This window comes from Callithrix jacchus, chromosome 10 (assembly GCF_049354715.1).
Source record: "Callithrix jacchus isolate 240 chromosome 10, calJac240_pri, whole genome shotgun sequence".
Classification (NCBI taxonomy): Eukaryota; Metazoa; Chordata; class Mammalia; order Primates; family Cebidae; genus Callithrix; species Callithrix jacchus.
In genome coordinates this window covers 83,101,899-83,122,648 of record NC_133511.1, presented here as the reverse complement: position 1 = coordinate 83,122,648, position 20,750 = coordinate 83,101,899, and the positions used below count along the sequence as shown (strand labels likewise).

At 39.1% G+C, this 20,750-nt stretch overlaps 1 protein-coding gene and 1 pseudogene across 3 annotated transcripts in view; both read left to right on the top strand.

Annotated features, from left to right (window-relative positions):
- PIK3C2A (phosphatidylinositol-4-phosphate 3-kinase catalytic subunit type 2 alpha) overlaps positions 1-20,750 on the top strand; it is a 121,686-nt gene that overhangs the window by 94,488 nt on the left and 6,448 nt on the right. For all 3 annotated transcript variants that reach the window (XM_054241453.2, XM_002807318.6, XM_054241452.2), the window contains 11 exons: positions 618-747; positions 6,468-6,604; positions 8,875-9,044; positions 9,629-9,785; positions 11,187-11,296; positions 14,226-14,433; positions 16,967-17,091; positions 18,736-18,853; positions 18,944-19,016; positions 19,359-19,468; positions 19,556-19,681. In XM_054241453.2, the coding sequence (XP_054097428.1) occupies positions 618-747; positions 6,468-6,604; positions 8,875-9,044; positions 9,629-9,785; positions 11,187-11,296; positions 14,226-14,433; positions 16,967-17,091; positions 18,736-18,853; positions 18,944-19,016; positions 19,359-19,468; positions 19,556-19,681 (1,464 nt within the window). The remainder of the gene's footprint in view (positions 1-617; positions 748-6,467; positions 6,605-8,874; positions 9,045-9,628; positions 9,786-11,186; positions 11,297-14,225; positions 14,434-16,966; positions 17,092-18,735; positions 18,854-18,943; positions 19,017-19,358; positions 19,469-19,555; positions 19,682-20,750) is intronic.
- LOC118145977 (U7 small nuclear RNA) lies at positions 2,917-2,984 on the top strand (annotated as a pseudogene).

Here is a 20,750-nt window from a genome sequence, read left to right as displayed (position 1 = left end):
GCAGGCAGATCACCTGAGATCTGGAGTTTGAGATCAGCCTTGCCAATGTGGTGAAACCCCATCTGTACTAAAAATACAAAAATTAGCCTGGTGTGGTGGCGGGCAGCTATAATCCCAGCTACTCTGGAAGCTGAGGCAGGAGAATTGCTTAAACTTGGGATGCCAAGGTTGCAGTGAGCCAAGACCCTGCCTCTGCACTCCAGCCTGGGCGATAGAGCGAGACTCAGTCTCAAAAAATAAATAAAAATAAAGAATTGAATATAATTCACATAACATAAAAGTAAAGCATTTAAAGTATACACTTCAGGGAACCGAGACATGAAGAGGTTAAGTATCTTTCCCTAGAATGCTGCAGAAAAATAATAAGGCAGTTCTGTTCATCTTACAGGCCTGTGCCACCATGCCCAACTAATTTTTGTGTTTTTAGTAGAGGTGGGGTTTTGCCATGCTGGCCAGACTGATCTCAAACTCCTGACCTCAGGTGATCCACCTACTTCGGCCTCCCAAAGTGCTGGGATTATAGGCGTGAGCCACCGTGTCCAGCCAGCTTTCATAGTATGTAGTCTATTAAGTCTTTTGGAAATGTACAAGTTTCATTTTGTTTCCTTGATTTCAAGGTTGGTGAAGATCTTCGGCAAGATATGTTAGCTTTACAGATGATAAAGATTATGGATAAGATCTGGCTTAAAGAAGGACTAGATCTGAGGATGGTAATTTTCAAATGTCTCTCAACTGGCAGAGATCGAGGTAAGTCTATTAGCTGTGTCTTGATATCTTTTTTTTTTCCTTGAACTTAGCTTAAAGTGTACCTGCCCTAAGGGTCCTGATTCAGATACTTTGGGATCACAGCTGTTTCTTACTTTAATCTGGTGTTACTTTATTGATTCAGTTGCTCATAATTAAGTCTCTTAAAAATAACTTAGTGACTGGGCATGGTGGCTAGCATCTGTAATCCTAAGACTTTGGGAGGCTGAGGCGGGTGGATCACATGAGGTCAGGAGTTTCAGACCAGCCTGGGCAACATGGTGAAACTTGTCTCTACTCAAAATGCAAAAATTAGCTGGGTGTGTTGGTGTGTCCCTGTAATCCCACTTACTTGGGAGGCTGAGGCAGGAGAATAGCTTGAACTTGGGAGGCAGAGGCTGCAGTGAGCCAAGATTGAATCACTGCACTCCAGCCTGGGTGACAGAGCAAGACTCTGTCTCAAAATAAATAAATAAATAAATAAAATAACTTAGTGAGTACCCTAAATAAACACTTTGCAGTAACCAGAGGTGTCCATTAATTGACCCAGTGAGGACTTTATGGTCTTTAGCTTTTAAACTTAAAAATAAGGCTGTATCTCTGAGTGCAGTGGCTCTCACCTGTAATCCCAGAATTTTGGCTGAGACAGGAGGATCACTTGAGTCTGGGAGGTTGAGACCAGCCGGGCAATATAGGGAGACCCTGTCTCTACAAAAAGAAGTAAGTAGTCTCAGCTACTCTGGAGGATGGGGTGGGAGGATTACTTGAGCCTGAGAGGTTAAGGCTTCAATAAACCGTGATGATGCTACTGCACTCCAATCTGAATAACACAGTGAGTGATACCTTGTCTCAAAATAGATAAATAAATAAATAAATAAATAAGGCCATATCTAAATTAAACCAACTGTGATTTCATTTTTGTAACATAAAATCATGCAAAGTTCCTTTCTACTAATAGCAGATTTCTATCTTAATGTTTATTGACTACGTTTTGAAATAATGTAAAACATCCTGATATCTGATATGTATTGTGTGCTTAATAAATAGCAGCCATCATTATTCTTAGTCAACACATGTTCATTCACCATCTATAAAATGCTAAGAATATGTGGTACTTACATTTTAGAAGGAAGCAATAATATGTACACGTAATCAGAGTATGCTTTAATAAGCTGAAAGCTCTAAGAGAGTTATAAAAGCAATACTGTCAGGTTTTAAAGGAGAGAAAGATCATCTGCTGTTGATGGAAATGAGAAATGCTTCACAGATTCTATGCATAGACACTAGGAAGTCACCTGAAAGATTATCTTAATCAGCCTTCAATATTTGCCATTCAATTTATGCTTAAATCCCTATAGTGAAGGGAATTCATTGCTTTTCAAGGCAGTTCATTTTATTCTGGATAGCTCTGATGGCTATAGATTTCTTTTTCCTATTCAGGTGAATAATGGGGACTAAGTTCTGCTGTCTTTTACCCATTAGTTCCAATTCTGCTCAGAGACTGTCATATAATTAAGTTAAATCCTTCTTTACTCTGAACAATATTGTGGCCTCAGATTCTGAATTCCAGATTCTTCAGCCATTTGTGAAAGATTACTTTAAATTACCTTATTATTCTCCTTGCAACAGGTAATCTGTTGTCTCTAAAAATGGTACCTGGATTTTATAGAATACATAAAGGTGGACATAGTGTCACACATGTGAAACTATTCACAAAATCAGTACCATGATCATACCAGCTCCTGCTAAGCCATGTCTTGGCCATTTTTTCAGAGATGGAATCTTACTCTGTAACTCAGACTGGAGTGCAGTGGTGTGATCACGGCTCACTGCAGCCTCAAACTCCTGGGCTCAAACAATGCACTTCCCTCAGCCTCCCAAAATTAGCTAGGTATGATGGCATGCACCTGTAGTGACATGCCACCATACTCGGTTAATTTTTAAAATTTTTCATAAAGACAGGGGTCTCACTATGTTGCCCATGCTGGCCTCAAACTCAGCTCAAGCAATCCTTCCACTTGAGCCTCCCAAGTAGCAGGGATGTAGGCTTGCACCACTGTGCCCAGCTATGTACTGTATCTTAGACCCATGTGTAAGGTGTTAGGTATTAACTTTGTTATATTTGATACATTACTTTTCAGTTTGCTGAGTTCTTTTTAAAACTTGATTTTTGAGTGTTACAGCTCTTTTAGAATTTGTGTAGCAGAGGCCGGGTATGGTGGGTCACTCCTGTAATCCCAGCACTTTGGGAGGCTGAGGCAGGTGGATCACCTGAGGTTGGGAGTTCGAGACCAATATGGAGAAACCCTGTCTGTACTAAAAATACAAAAGTAGCCAGGCATGGTGGCACATGCCTGTCATCCCACCTACTCAGGAGGCTGAGTCAGGAGAATCACTTGAACCCAGAAGGTTGAGGTTGTGGTGAGCCGAGACCAAGCCATTGCACTCCAGACTGGGCGAAACTCTGTCTCAAAAAAAAAAAAAATGTGTGTAGCAGATTTTCTGGTCTTTTCCAGGAACCTCCTATTAAAATATATATTATAATAAAATAAAATCTGATTTTTATTATCTGTCATTGAACTTCTTAGTTTGTATCATGAACAGATTTGAAAGTCGTATATTCTATAGCTTCTGCTAAGTCATTGGGGAAAATGTTTACCAAACAAGGGCCAAGAGCCAACTCCTGTGGCACGCTATTAAGGAAGGACCTCCCTTTAGGTGATTGCTAAATCAAGTGCAGCATTTTCCTTACTCATCTTCATTGTATTATCGACTATTTCACATTTCTTCAGTTTGTCTATCAGGACAGTATGGGAGCCTTATAACTTTCCTTGCTCAAGTTTGGATGTGCAAACTTTATCTTGTCAAAAAGGAAGTCAGGTCAATTTAAGAATTCTTGCTGGTTATTATTTATATAAATCATATAAGATGGAAGTTTTATCAGGAAGACTCTTTGACTGGGTTAGAAGATCACCTGAGCCCAGGAAGCAGAGATTGCAGTGAGCCGAGATCACACATTACTCCAGCCTGTGAGACAGAAAGACCCTGTCTCAAAAACTACAACAACAACAACAAAAATAACAGCTCCTCAGTACGAGTCTATCATCTCAGTTTTTTTTTTCTTAATAAACCGAACTTTGGTTTATAAAGTTCATAATTGAACTTCCTCTTCTCATTTTGGAATTCCAAAAAGAGAATCCAATCAGATTCCCTTTATGTTGTTTCTAACTAATGGTTGACTGTTTACTGTGTGTCTTGCCTTTGCTAAGCTTTTCATCTGTGTCAATCTCACTGTATCCTTATTTTTCACCTGAGGAAGAGGAAATCACAGTCACATTCTCTGTGAAGTTTTTGACAAACACCTCAGCCTGTAATAATCTCTCCCTTTGAACTCAGCAATTGTCTTTAATACTCACCAGACATTTATTTTATATTACCTTACTTAATTTTTCTTTCTGCATGTTTTATATCTTCCTCACTGGATTGATTATAGGATCCCTCAGGGTTGGGACTTTCTTATCTAGATGTTAGTACTTTAAATGACCTATGAATTTTGGTCCACTGTTTTTTTTTGTGTGTGTGTGATGGAGTTTTGCTCTTGTTGCCCAGGCTGGAATGCAGTGGCATGATCGTAGCTCACTGCAAACTCCACCTCCTGGGTTCAAGCGATTCTCCTGCCTCAGCCTCCCAAGTAGCTGGGATTATAGGCATTCCAGTAATCCCAGTTTACAATTACAGACATGTGCCACCATGTTTAGCTAATTTTGTACTTTTAGTAGAGATGGGGTTTCTCCATGTTAGTCAGGCTGGTCTCAAACTCCTGGCCTCAGGTGATCTGCCCACCTTGGCCTCCCAAAGTGTTGGGATTACCGGCATGAGCCACTACACGTGGCTTGATGTTTTGTATGTATTAATTGGCTGAGTCACAGAATCAGGATGGAGGTACTCACCGAAAAAGGATGTTACTGTGAACTAAAAAATTGGTGGTACAACCAAGAAGTGCCAAATCAGCACTTTGGGAGGCCAAGGCAGGTGGATAGATCATTTGAGACCAGAAGTTCGAGACCAGGTTAGCCAACATGGTGAAACCCCACCTGTAGTAAAAGTATAAAAAATTAGTCAGAGGCTGGGCTTGGTGGCTCACGCCTGTAATCTCAGCACTTTGGAAGGCCGAGGTGGGTGGATCACGAGGTCAAGAGATCGAGACCATCCTGGTCATCATGGTGAAACCCCGTCTCTACTAAAAATACAAAAAATTAGCTGGGCATGGTGGCGCATGCCTGTAATCCCAGCTACTCAGGAGGCTGAGGTAGGAAAATTGCCTTAACCCAGGAGGCGGAGGTTGCGGAGAGCCGAGATTGCGCCATTGCACTCCAGCCTGGGTAACAAGAGCGAAACTCCGTCTCAAAAAAAAAAAAAAAAAAAAAAAAAACAAAAATTAGCTGGGCATGCTGGCAGCCACCTATGATCTCAGCTAGTTTTCCTTTGGGGATTGGCAAATGGCTGTACAGATTAGAGTCTCAAATATACAAAATTGATGTTTACATGTTGGATACTTTTGAAAATAAAGAATAATTTTGATTGGTGGCCAGACTTGATTTTTTTTTTTTTAAAGATAAGGTTTCACTCAGTTGCCCAGGCTGGAGTGCAGTGGTTCAATCTCAACTCACTGCAACCTCTGCCTCCTGGGTTCAAGTGATCCTCATGCATCAGTCTCCTGAGTAGCTGGGACTGCAGATATGTGTCACCATGCCTGGTTAAGTTTTGTATTTTTAGTAGCAGTGGGGTTTCACTGTGTTGGCTAGGCTGGTCTCAAACTCCTGAGCTCAAGTAATCCACCCTCACTTTTTTTTGGAGCCTCAGCCTCCAGAAGTGCTGGGATTATAGACATGAGCCATCGTGCCCAGCAAGACTTGATTTTTTTTGTTTGTTTGAGACAGAGTCTGGCTCTGTTGGCCAGGCTGGAGTGCAGTAGCATGATCTCAGCTCACTGCAACCTCTGCCTCCTGGGTTCAAGCAATTCTCCTGCCTCAGCCTCCTGAGTAGCTGGGATTACAGGCACCTGCCACCACACCCAGCTAATTTTTATATTTTTAGTAGAGATAAGCTTTCACCATGTTGGCCAGGCTGGTCTTGAACTCTTGATCTCAAGCAATCCACCCACCTCAGCCTCCCAGAGTGCTGGGATTACAGGCATGAGCTACTCTGTATGGCCAGACTTGAATTTTTTGAAAGTAACAATTGCTAGCTGGTTTCTGACGTCAAAGATTGAAAACCGTAACTTTTTAAAAGGCTTACAGCCATAAAAAAGAATGAGTTCATTTCCTTTGCAGGGACATGGATGAAGCTGGAAACCATCATTCTCAGCAAACTAACACAGGAACAGAAAACCAAACACCTCATGTGCACACTCATAAGTTGGAATTGAACAATGAGAACACATGGTGGCAGGGAGGGGACCATCACACACTGGGGCCTGTTTGGGGAGTGGGGAACAAGGGGAGGGAGAGCATTGGGACAAATACCTAATGCATGCAGGGCTTAAAACCTAGATGATGGGTTGACAGGCACAGCAAACCACATGACATGTATAACTATGTAAAAAACCTGCATATTTTACACATGTATTCCAGAACTTAAATTTAAAAAGTAATAAGTTTTTAAATGTTTAAAGCTTACTTTGGGGAGACAGTTCTATATAGCTTAATATTTTGTCATTGAAGGCATGGTGGAGCTGGTTCCCGCTTCCGATACCCTCAGGAAAATCCAAGTGGAATATGGTGTGACAGGATCATTTAAAGATAAACCACTTGCAGAGTGGCTAAGAAAATACAATCCCTCTGAAGAAGAATATGAAAAGGTAATTAGCAGGTCTCCTCATTCTAAAAAACTTTGTCAAAAATATATTACAAAGGTTTTAAGTGCTTTCATTTTCCAACTAAATAGTCATTTAGTCTAAGTCAGGAAAAGAGCATCTTTTTCTACATATAGGAAAGAATGTAAAACAGAATGCATTTAATGGCAGGAATCTGAGTGAAACTGATGCTTACTTACCCGAAAAAACGCATTCCAACACATACTTAGAGGCCAGTGAAACAGAGGCATTTTTCTAACCCAAAATGTTATATTTCCCAAAGATCTTGGAAGAAGTTAGGGAAATGAGTAAAATGGGCTGTGTCATGTGATAGTTAAGAACATAAATTAGGGGCCAAACTCTTTGGGCTTGAATTTAGGTCCCAAGTCACTCAACAGCAACAGGGCCTTCTGCAAATTATTTAACATCTGTGTGCCTCAGTGACCTCTGCTATTAAATACTGTATATATTATGGTATAGCACATATTATGGCTGTAAACATATGCATCATTAGGATTTTTGTGAAAATTAAGTGAGTTAATATATATAAAGCACTGCATAGTGTAAATTGTATAATTGATAGCTCTTTTTCTTATTGGAAACATCAATTTTCTATTTTACTATTATTTTTAATTACATATGAAGACGGGGCTATCTCTCAGGACATAAGGCCTCTAATGATGTTAATGTGGCCTAAGAAAGACCCAAGAACACTGAGTGGTGATAGAAGAAAACTCCTGTTTTAATGTCATGGAGCTGCCTGGTTTATGTTTCATTAATGGATCACCTTTATGGATATACATGTGTCATCTGTTGACCTAAAAGCTAATGCAGGGGAATTTTGACCTTTGATCTTTTGAACTGTGAAATCACCCCCTTTTCTTACTTATTTGTGATCTGGGGTAAAAAAGCAGTGCAGCAGAAGCCAATACTTGTTTTAGTAATGTTGGCCCTTTTGTGATTATTGGTAAGGAAATAATTGTTAATAGCGCATATTAAGTACCTTTTATGCATTTGGCTTTTTAATGCATTTAATAGGTAAGAAGGAATATAACTTAGTGAAGTCATATTCCCTGGATTTGAATCCTCCCTCTGCCACTTAACAATTATGTGATCTTGGGCAAACAACCTCTGTTTCAGTTTTCCATCTGTACGGTGGTTATGATGTTCATACCTAAGTCATTTATTTGTTGTGAGTTTCTAAATATATATTTTAGTAGAGACGAGGTTTCACCATGTTGGCCAGGCTGATCTCAATCAAACTCCAGACCTCAAGTAATCCACCTGCGTCGGCCTCCAGAGTGCTGGGATTACAGGTGTGAGCCACTGCGCCTGGGCAGACTTGAATTTTTTTGAAAGTAACAATTGCTAGCTGGTTTCTTATGTCAAAGGTTGAAAACTATAACTTTTTTAAAGGCTTGCAGCCATAAAAAAGAATGAGTTCATATCATACACACACACACACACAACACACACACACACACACACAGAGAGAGAGAGACAGAGAGAGAGAGAGAAGTGCCTGGTTTGTACTAAATGCTGTATAAACACTTGCTATTATTATCATTGTTAATGATTTCTGGGGAATTATGGAATAGAATTAACTACATGGGCAAGTCAGGCCAAATGAATGTACCACTCAGAAATATAGTCTTTTATATAAATAAACTAATACACGTGTTTTAAAGAGAAACCTCATTGTCTGCGTCTTGCTGTATCCTTCTATATGATATTATATTCGTAATTTTAATAATCCCTAGGAGAGGCAGGATTTAAGATGGCACACAGGGAATCACCAAATGGGAAACAAAATACATTACTCGTATTCTTGCATATTTTCAGATAAAAGCTGATTATCCTTACACATGTCCTCACTACAGGCAGAAAGGAAAAAAAGCAAAAATCTTCTGCCATCATAGTTGTGGAATCCTGCACCTCACCAGCTCTAAGCATCAGAGTCAGTGAGGTGCAGGATTCCACAAACATGATGCTTAAAAGCTGTTCAAAGGCAGCACATACCTAAATATGGACTGGTAGGGCTCCCAGACTTTTAAAAGAGAAAAGCTAGAGAAGGGGCAGTAACCACCTTTAAAAGAGTGTTTTTGTTTTTGAAATATGAAAAGGTCAGCTTTTATTACTATATCCCAGTTTGTATGCTATTGAGAGTGAATTGCAATAGTGTTTTTAAAGAGTGATAGACTACTTTAATCTTTATAAACCCTGCCTCCTTTAAAAATAATTCATTTTCTAAAATAATTGTATATATTTTTTTATAGGCTTCAGAGAACTTTATCTATTCCTGTGCTGGATGCTGTGTAGCCACCTATGTTTTAGGCATCTGTGATCGGCACAATGACAATATAATGCTTCGAAGCACAGGACATATGTTTCACATTGACTTTGGAAAGTTTTTGGGACATGCACAGATGTTTGGCAGCTTCAAAAGGTATAATATTGTTATTATTGCTGTTGCCAAAGAAAAGAGGCACTTCTTGTTGTACAAATTAAGGTTTGTCCCAACCCTTGCCTTTTGTCATTCTGTGTTTTTTCTTGTGGCTGTATTTGAGCATAACTTGGGATGAAAAAGGCTGAAAGATGTGACCCTTACCACATAGCAGACAAGAATGAGTGTTTGTATAAACTTTGTTGAAATGAATTAGAATACCTAAAATTTTTTTCATCTAGTTAGCAGTAACTCTTAGAAATGGTTTCATGTGTATAATGACAGTAAGTAGTTTTCTATGTTAGTAACTACTGTTTGATCTCTCTTTAGATATATGGATTTATAAATACCACCTTATTTTCATATATAAGGAAATTCATATATAAGTTCTCTCTAAATAAAGAGATTATTATGTGATAGCTTTCTTGAAAAATGTTATTTTAAAGAATTACAGAAATTCAAAAGTGTGTGGTATTAAGTTTCCTAGTTGGAAATCGCTGTACCTCAGATAGTTTAATAATCATGCAATAGCACTACTGGAGTATCTTCTGTAAATAATATTTTGTATGTACTTTCATTTTAAATAGGGATCGGGCTCCTTTTGTGCTGACTTCTGATATGGCATATGTCATTAATGGGGGTGAAAAGCCCACCATTCGTTTTCAGTTGTTTGTGGACCTCTGCTGTCAGGCCTACAACTTGATAAGAAAGCAGACAAACCTTTTTCTTAACCTCCTTTCACTGGTAACTATTCTTCATAATCATTTAAATAGTTTTTATATTAATGCATCTATGTTTCCATACCTAAAAAAGATTATTTTGTGATTTTGGAATAAGATTTGATATAGTCACAAATGTCAGATACATTATTGCTCAAAAATTTTTAACTTACTGCTGTGTGAAATGAGCCAGACACAAGAGTACCTACTGTCTGACTCCATTTGTATAAAATACAAAAAATAAGTTAGTAGAGTGACTGCCCTTGGGATGGAAAGAATTAGTAACTGGACCTTGAGATGGGCATCTGAGATGCTAATGAATGTTTTGTGTATTAATGTGGGTGCAAATTGTGAACATTCACTCAGCTATATGATGAAGAATTCTGTACTTCAGTGGATATTTATTATAGTTAAGCAAAAAGAAAACAAAAACTCACTATGATTATTATGAATAAAATTGATATGGTAATAAACATAAGGCTACAATGATCTTAAGTGAAATAACTCAGTTAAATATTCAGTGTTCTCACTTATAAGTGGGAGCTAAATAATATGTACACATGAACATAAAGAGTAGAATAATAGACTTTGGAGACTTGGGAGTGTAGGAAGAGGGTTGGGGGAGATGAGAAGTTATTGTAGTGGGTACAATGTATACTATTCATGTGATACACTAAAAGCCCAGACTTTACCGCTGTGTGATACATACCTGTATCAAAATTGAACTTGTACCCCCTAAATCTATAAAAGTAAAAACAGAGGCCGAGGCCAGGTGCGGTGGCTCATGCCTGTAATGCCAGCACTTTGGGAGGCTGAGGCAGGCGGACTGCTTGAGATCAAGAGTTCAAGACCAATCTGGCCAACATGGTGAAACCCCATCTCTATCAAAAATACCAAAAAAAGGCTGGGCGTGGTGGCTCACGCCTGTAATCCTAGCACTTTGGGAAGCCGAGGCAGATGGGTCATGAAGTCAGGAGTTCAAGACCAGTCTGGCTAACATGGTGAAACCCCATCTCTACTAAAAATACAAAAAATTTAACCGGGCATGGTGGCGCGCACCTGTAATCCCAGCTACTCGGGAGGCTGAGGCAGGAGAATTGCTTGAACCCAGCAGGCAGAGGATCCAGTGAGCCAAGATTGCACCACTACACTCCAGCCTGGGCAACAAAAAAAAAAAGAGCCTAGACAAAAGGAGGTCTGGCTCTCATGTTAAACTGGGTTTGTGACCTCCAACAAATTGCTTGAACTTCCTTGCCCTCCATTTCCTTATGTGTAAGATAATCACTTAAGTCCCCAATATACTACTGAACCCCTCAAAACTGATTGTTTTTGTTTGCTTTAGTTCTGATTACTTACCTGCAGGAAGGAGTGGGGAACAAACTTTTTAAAAAATTTAACTCACAGAAATTTTTGTTTTCTTCTACAGATGATTCCTTCAGGGTTACCAGAACTTACAAGTATTCAAGATTTGAAATATGTTAGAGATGCACTTCAACCCCAAACTACAGATGCAGAAGCTACAATTTTCTTTACTAGGTAAGGCATATTTAAGTATACTGCAGAAGGAACATACAGTTTTTTTTTTATTTGTTTTACCTTAGTTTAAACAAATACAATGCTATTAATCAAAATTCTGATTTATAGGAACAAATTCTAACTCATAGTATTTGCACATAATAGGCTGTCAAAAGTTTATTTATTGAATAAGTACAAAGGATTTGCAATAATATTTTTTAAAATATACTCATTTGTCTCAAAATTTCTCAAGGTTTATTTAATATGTAATTTCAATGATAAAAATGTATTTTTCTACAGTGCTGCCATGTACCATTTTAAAGTCTTTTTAAATTTTATATTTTGAGACTGAGTTTTGCTCTTTTGTCCAGGCTAGAGTGCAGTAGCACAATCTCGGTTCCCTGCAACCTCGGCCTCCTGGGTTCAAGTAATTCTCCTCTCTCAGCCTCTGGAGTAGCTGGTACTATAGGCATGCACCACTAAGCTCAGCTAATTAAAGTCTCTATCTAAAATGATAACTGTACTAATCTATTTTTCAGCATTTTGTTATAACAATTTACATGAAGACCTTAGGTGTTCTTAATACAGCAAACTCTGGGTCACTGCTGCAAGTAAACTATGAATATGGCATAGTACTTGAAACACATACACCAATGACTGGTACTTGAATTTGTTATTGCTTTAAAAACAGATCTTCTGGCTGGGCATGGTGGCTCATGCCTGTAATCCCAGCACTTTGGGAGGCTTAGGTGGGCGGATCACCTGAAGTTGGGAGCTCGAAACCAGCCTGACCAACGTGGAGAAACCCTGTCTCTACTAAAAATACAAAATTAGCCAGGCCTGGTGGCACATCCCTGTAATTCCAGCTACTCAGGAGACTGAGGCAGGAGAATTGCTTGAATCCAGGAGGCAGAAGTTGCAGTGAGCCAAGATCATGACACTGCACTCCAGCCTGGGCAACAAGAGAGAGTTTTCTGTCTCAAAAAAAAAAACAAAAAAAAAACAGGTCTTCCTGACAAATATGTTCTAAAGGTCTGGTGATCAAATTGGTTACTGACTATTGCTGCCACATCATCATCATACCATAGCAGGGAGGGATACCTGAGCTCATGTTCTTTTCTCTCCTTTTCTCTTGCCTTCTTCCTCTCAGTGGAGAAGAGGTATAAAAAAACACTGACTGGACTTTCCAAGTCTCAAGAGTCTGGGCTGAAAATGCATGAAGGAATCTGAATTTTATAGCCTTTCAAACTAATCCTGACAATTTAGGTATTGATGGGTTTTCTTTTCGTTGTTTTTTAAGAGATTCATTGGCTCCTCTGGGCAAAACTACAAAGCAGGCATGTATTTGTCTACCTGCTTAGACTTCCATAACAAAATACTATAGACTGGTGGCTTAAACAACAGATAGTTATTTTCTCACAGTTCTGGAGGCCAGGAGGTCCAAAATCGGGGTGCCAGCCAATTACATCACTGGTGAGGGCTCCCTTGCTAGATTGCAGCAGATGGCCACCTTTGCAATGTGTCCTCACATGGTGGGGAGAGCTGGCTCTCTCATCTCCTCTTAGAAGGACACTCCTGGCCGGATGCGGTGGCTCAAGCCTGTAATCCCAGCACTTTGGGAGGCCGAGGCGCATGGATCACAAGGTCAAGAGATCGAGACCATCCTGGTCAACATGGTGAAACTCCATCTCTACTAAAAATACAAAAAATTAGCTGGGCATGGTGGCGTGTGCCTGTAATCCCAGCTACTCAGGAGGCTGAGGCAGAATTGCCTGAACCCAGGAGGCGGAGGTTGCGGTGAGCCGAGATCGCGCCATTGCACTCCAGCCTGGGTAACGAGCAAAACTCCGTCTCAAAAAAAAAAAAAAAAAGAAAGACACTCCTGTTGGATTAGGGCTCTGCTGTTTCTGACTTCATTTAACCTAAATTACTTCCATAAAGGCCCTATCTCCAAATACAGGCGCTGTGTTGGTTGGGGCTTCAACATATGAATTTCAGGGAACACAAACATTCAGTCCCTAGTGAGGCAAAAGCCTGTGTTTGTGATTCTCTCATTTCTCTTTTAGAACCTCCCCTTCTTTCTTGCTTCCTTGTTTCTGAGACTTTTTGTTTCCTTTGCTTGCCCAAAATGTTCTATCCAGGCCTACCTTCCAAACTCTCCAACCTGTCAAAACTTCTTTTCCCAACTGAATGAAAATATGATTACCTGAAGAAGTCTGACACTGAATTCTGCAATTCTACTGTTTGATAGAAGAGAATTTTTAAAATTTGGATTACTTTTTCTTCTTTTGTTTTTGTGATTTTTTTTTTTTTGGAGACAGTCTTGCTTCATCACCAAGGCTGGAGTGCAGTGGCGCAATCTCATCTCACTGCAATCTCTGCCTCATGGGTTTAAGCAATTCTCTTGCCTCAGCCTCTGGAGTAGCTGGGATTATAGGCGCGCATCACCACACCTGGCTAATTTTTCTGTTTTTAGTAGAGTCCTGTTGGCCAGGCTGTTCTCGAACTCCTGGCATCATATAATCTGCCCACCTCGGCATCCCAAAGTGCTGGGATTTACAGACATGAGCCACCATGCCCGGCCCTTGGATTACTTTCTTTCACACCTATTTGTCATCTTTCTCCTTTATTAAAAGGGAATAAATTCCTGAAGTCATCTTTTTAGCATTATACCAATTATCATCTATCTGAAATAGCTCTTTAATTAGTCTTGGGGACCTTACAGGGTTCAAGAAAACCAAGCATAATTTCTTTCTTGGGCTAAATGATTATGTTTGGGTGAGATGTATCTTAACAAATCTTTGGCCTGTGGAACAAAGGGAATCCTTGGCAAAGTGGCAAACTGGTAATATTTTTAAAGGAATGAAAGTAGTTTTCATCATTTATTACATTGAAAGAATTTACCATTTGCTCTCATTTATTATTAATGAATTTTCTGATTACTTTGTAGGCTTATTGAATCAAGTTTGGGAAGCATTGCCACGAAGTTTAACTTCTTCATTCACAACCTTGCTCAGCTTCGTTTTTCTGGTATTCCTTCTAATGATGAGCCCATCCTTTCATTTTCACCTAAAACATACTCCTTTAGACAAGATGGTCGAATCAAGGAAGTCTCTGTTTTCACATATCATAAGAAATACAACCCAGATAAACATTATGTAAGTTTGATTTCAATATCTGTAAACAGTCATGCATGTATTATTGTTGTCCTTCCTACTTCCCTTGCTGACTCTGCTGAAATTCCAAGCATTTGTTCTATTCATGCTTGTTTCTTTCATGAATGGTCCATAAATAAGTAAATGTACCTGAAGCATCCCTAAATGTTTTTGGTATTTAATTCTTGCTGTATTTGCTTCAAACAATAAGGACCAAGTGATATTCTTTTAGAGATAAAACTAAAAGGATGGTGCTATTCTGATTTTTCTCATTCTTCAATTTTTTTATTTTTATTTATTTGGTTTTTTGTTCATTTGTCAGTTTTTTTACTTAAAGTGTGCTTGTTGTAACAAATTCAATCAGTATAGACGTATATAAAGTAAAAAGTCAAAATTCCTATTCCAGTCTGTAATACAAAACACACACATTGTCTTTGAACAGATACAGGATCTTCAGCGTGCTTTTTCGCCTTCGAGACTATAATGTTCTTTTTTGTTGTTACTTTTCACCCTTGTGCTAACTTTTTTGTTGGATAATACTTTCCAGAACTGCCAGTTTTTAAACTTTTGGGAAAATGATAGACTTTAAAAAGCTATTTCACTATTGTTTTAATTTTCATCTATTTTGTTAATAAATTTTAGTATTATTTTGTATGTTTATTAAGTTATCCTAACACCATTTTATTGCCTAGTCTATTCTCTCCCCAATATACTACTACCTTTAATTTTAATATATAGATCTTTTTTATACCTTTAAATTTATATATAGATCCCCAAATTTGTTTCCGGCCTTCTACAGATAGATCTGACTTGACACCAGTATTATAGTCTTTAAAGTATTGTTAAGTTTATAAAAGTTTAAATATGTTGCTCACAATGGCTCACACCTGTAATCCCAGCACTTTGGGAGCCCAAGGCAGGTGATCACCTGAGGTCAGGAGTTCAAAACCACACTGGCCAACATGATGAAACCCTGTCTCTACTAAAAATATGAAAATTAGCTGGGTATGGTGGCATGTGGTTGTAGTCCCAGCTACTTTTGGGAGGTTGAGGCAGGAGAAACACTTGAACTCAAGAGGCGGAGGTTGCAGTGAGTTGATAGTGTGCCATTGCACTCCAGCCTAGGCAACAGAGTGAGACTCTGTCTCAAAAAAAAAATTTTTTTTAAATAGCCAGCAAAACAAGTTTTCCTTCACCACCCTCTCACAAACCTTTTGCCTTTTTTTCAACTGACTACTTATTTATTTTAGAGATGAGGTTTCACCATGTTGGCCAGGCTGGTCTCAAACTCCTGACCTCAGGTGATCCACCCACCTCAGCCTCCCAAAGTGCTGGGATTACAGGCGTGAGCCACAGCGCCCAGCTGTATTTTTATTTTATTTTATTTTGAGGCAGAGTCTCACTCTGTCATGCAGGCTGGAGTGCAATGGCACAATCTTGGCTCCTGCAACCTGTGCCTCCCAGGTTCAAGCAATTCTTATGCTTCAGCTCCTGAGTAGCTGGGATTACAGGTACCCACCAGCATGCCCATCTAATCTTTGTATTTTTAATAGAGATGGGGTTTTGCCATGTTGCCCAGGCTGGTCTCAAATTCGTGGCCTCAAGTGATCCACTCGCCTCGGCCTCCCAATACAGGCATAAGCCACCATGCCTGGCCTATTTTTATTTTTACTTTTTAAGATACAGTCTTACTCTGTTACCCCGACTGGAGTACAGTGATGCAATCTTGGCTTACTGTAGCCTTGACACCTGGGCTGAATTGATCCTCCCACCTCATCTTCCTGATTAGCTGGGGCTACAGGTGTGTCCTGCCACACCTGGCTAATTTTTGTATTTTTTGTAGAAACAGAGCCTCACTATGTGCACAGGCTGGTCTCTTCTCTGGGGCTGAAGCCTTCTTGGCCCCTCAAAGTGCTAGGATTATAGGCATGAGTAACTGTGGCCAGCTTACACTTTTAAGTTCTAGTTTATATATCTCAGGGTGGTTATGATAACTCTTAAAAATGTAGTTACATGTGCTATAAATACAATGACTTATATTTGCTTTTTCCTATTGATGACATATAGATTACCAAGATAAAAGTACTTGAACTATATATAACAAGCTATACATTTCTTTTCTGTTAGAAAAGGAGATTTTATTGGTCTGTTGGCTAAGATCAATATAGGAAAGAAGGTTTTGTGTTTTGTTTGTTTGTTTTGAGACGGAGTCTCACTCTGTTGCCCAGGCTAGGGTACAGTGGTACCGTCTTTGCTCACTGCAACCTCCACCTCCTGCGTTCAAGTGATTCTCCTGCCTCAGCCTCCCGAGTAGCTGGGATTACAGGCATGCAACACCATGCCCAGCTAATTTTTATATTTTTAATAGAGATAGAGTTTCACCATGTTGGCCAGGCTGGTTTCAAACTCCTGACAGGTGATACACCCATCTCGGCCACCCAAAGTGCTGAGATTAAAGGCGTAAGCCACCACACCCAGCCTGGAGATAATGTTTTAAATATAAATTTTATGTGTTTGTGGTGTGATTTCTTTTCAGATTTATGTAGTCCGAATTTTGAGGGAAGGACAGATTGAACCATCTTTCGTCTTCCGAACATTTGACGAATTTCAGGAACTTCACAATAAGCTCAGTATTATTTTTCCACTTTGGAAGTTACCAGGGTATGTATCCATCCTTGTACATTAATCCTTTTTGTAGGCAACAAGTTGTTATCAAATGTAGGTGAAAAGCTTTGTGTTAAGATTATGGGCCATGTGTGGCTTATTTTCCTTTGTATCACAAGGACCTAATACAAAAGTAGACATAAACAAGGAACTGTAAGTTTTTGTTGAATGAATACATGATCAGGATATTAAAATATGATTTTCTAGACTTCTAACTTTTATTGAGGCTTGAACTTTGCTGTCTCTACCATAGTAAGCAACACAAGATAATAATTTGGAATCTTGGTTTTGAAAAAATTCATATGTGGCTGGGCATGGTGGCGCAGATGCTCATAATCCTAGCACTTTGGGAGGCCGAGGTAGGGAGATAGCTTGAGTCCAGGAGTTTGAGCCTAGCCTGGTCACCATGGCCAAACACCATCTATAAAAACAAAAATTAGCTGGGTGTGGTGGCTCATGCCTGTAATCCCAGCTGCTCAGGAGCTGAAGTGAGAGGACTGATTGATACCACAAGGTGGAGGTTGCTGGGAGCCAAGATCACATCACTGCAGTACAGCCTGGGCAACAGAGTGAGATCCTGTCTCACAAAAGAATCAATGCAGAAATAATTTATCATGGGACATACTGAGCATTTTATCCTCTGATAAAAAACTGAAGCAAATACCATCAAGACTGTCAATCAAAATCTTAGTTTTGTATCGGATATGGTTTGGGAGTCCTCAGTTTTAATGTAGCGCAATGACCAGTAGATTTCTTGTGTTGAGTTGTTCATATTTTCTTCAGATTAGATTTCAAAAGTAAGGAGGAAGTGAAGTGGGTATTAGAGTTTTGTTTCCAGGTACAGTTTCATTTTTCCACTGCTACCAAAATAAGTGCAATTAAGATTATCCTTTCAGCACTTTACTTAGGCCTTATGTTATTGTTTATAGATTTTACTGTGTATATAATAGCTGCTGCTGATTGAGTAGTGATTTTTTTTTTTTTTTTTAGGGATCAGATATGGATAAAATATTTATGAGGGATTAAACTTGAGAAGAAATAGTAGAAAATAAGTATTAGGTAGATGCAAAAGTAACTGTGGTTTTTGCCATTACTTTTAATGTCAAAAACCACAGTTACTTTTGAACCAACCTAATAATAAATATAGGAAATCAACCTATATACCTTTTCTATCAAGCTCATAAAAGGATAATGGGTAATTGAACTATGTTGTCTCCAGTACTTTGAAGAGAAATCACAAAAATTTATTTATTTTATTTTGACACAGAGTTTTGCTCTGTCACTCAGGCTGGAGTGCAAGTGACTTAGCCAGGTTCAAGTGATTCTTTTGCCTCAGCCTCCTGAGTAGGGGGATTATAGGCACCTCCCAGCATGCTCGGGTAATTTTTGTATTTTTAGTATAGACAGGGTTTCACCATATTGACCAGCCTGGTCTCGAACTCCTGACCTCAAATGATCCGCCTGTCTTGGCCTCCCAAAGTGCTAGGATTATAGGAATGAGCCGCTGTGCCCAGCCACAAAATAGTACTTCATAATGGATTAAGACTTTACTCTGTCTTTAAGTATATATATAAAAAAGTTTATTTCTAAGGAAATACTGCACTTATTTAAATCCCACTTGTTTTTATTTTTCTTTTGTAGCTTTCCTAATAGGATGGTTCTAGGAAGAACACACATAAAAGATGTAGCAGCCAAAAGGAAAATTGAGTTAAACAGTTATTTACAGAGTTTGATGAATGCTTCAACCGATGTAGCAGAGGTGAACTTACTAAATAAGAACTAATAACATCCTTTATCTTTTGTGTTATATAATATTTAAATTAATGAATTGTTTTCTCTTTAATCTTAGTGTGATCTTGTTTGTACTTTCTTCCACCCTTTACTTCGTGATGAGAAAGCTGAAGGAATAGCTAGGTCTGCAGGTGAGATTTTTTTTTTTCCTCTTTATTGGTAACTCATGATCTGTAAGTCTGTAACTTCTCAGTGAGTATGGTAGAATGATAGTGGGCTTACTAGCTGTAGTCTGAGAATGAGAGGAGAATATTCTTTCTAAGCCAGTCTATTTCTGAATAAATATAACTTTCCTAATAGATGTGATTACTAAAGGAGTATAAATCAATGACCTAACCACGTTGTTTACTTCTTTTTTCCCCTCCCTTCTGTCTGCCCCACATGTGATGGTCTTGAAAATAAAGCAAAATCCTTTGATTTGCTTGAATCCCTACAACCAAGATAAATAAAGATGAAACTATTTGTATTTTCAGATCCAGGTCCCTTCAGTCCTACTCCAGGCCAAATAGGAGGAGCTGTGAAATTATCCATCTCTTACCGAAATGGTACTCTTTTCATCATGGTGATGCACATCAAAGATCTTGTGAGTGATTGCAAAGAATGATGGTTGTAAAGGAAACCCTTACCTTGGTAGGAAGCATCACTGTTAAGGGACTGCTTTTCTTTTTAGGTTACTGAAGATGGGGCTGACCCAAATCCATATGTCAAAACGTACCTACTTCCAGATATCCACAAAACATCCAAACGTAAAACCAAAATTTCACGAAAAACGAGAAATCCGACATTCAATGAAATGGTAAGTTAAAATCATTTCTAAAAGTTTCCTTGGTTTATTGAGTTTTTTTTAATTTTCATTTTTAAGTTCTGAGGCACATGTGCAGGACGTGCAGGTTTGTTACATAGCTAAACATGCCATCACGGTTTGCACATTTATAAACCTATCACCTAGGTATTAAGCCCAGCACGCATTAGCTATTTTTCCTAATGCTATCCCTCCCCCATCCCATTCCCTAGCAGGGCCCAGTGTGTGTTGTTCCCCCCACTCCCCGTGTCCATTGTTCTGAGATTTTAAAACATTTTAAGGCCAGACAAAATGGTTCATGCCTGTAATCCCAGCACTTTCGGAGGCCAAGGCAGGTAGATCACTTGAGCTCAAGAATTTGAGACCAGCCTGGGCAACATGGTGAAATTCCATCTCTATAAAAAAAATTAGTTAGGCATGGTGGCACACACCTATAGTCCTAGGCGGCAGGAGGATTGCTTGACTGCAGGAGGTCAAGGGGCACAGTGAGCCATGATCATGCCACTGCACTCCAGACTGGCCAACAGAGTGAGACCCTGTCTCAAAAATAAATTGTTAGGTATCAGTTGCTGAACTATTTGTTATACAATGTACACCAATAACAGTCCAATAGTATTTAACAAAATGATATAGAATAGCACCCTCATAGACCTTAGGAGCCATAATTCAACTACTTTGCCAGTGTGTGAACCCCCCTCTATAATAGTCACAAAAAGTGGTTGTCTACTCTGTGCTCAATTACTTCCAGGCTATTTGGTTTGTCTTTGATAGCTCTACTTCTTAGAATATTTTTTATACAAAGCTAAAATTTTGATTTTCTGATGCCATCTGTGGGGTCTCACTTATACCTGTTGGGGCCATACAGAACTACTCTTCCATGTGGTAGCCCTTTCAGATAATTAAAGTTCAGATGTCCTTCCCATTCTTTTAAAATATCTAGTACATAACTTAATTAATTTGATAGGATATAGTTTCAAAACCATTCTCCTTCAGATGTTTTCCTCTTTTTTTCTTTTTGGAGGGGATGGAGTCTCGCTCTATTGCCTAGCCTGGAGTGCAGTGG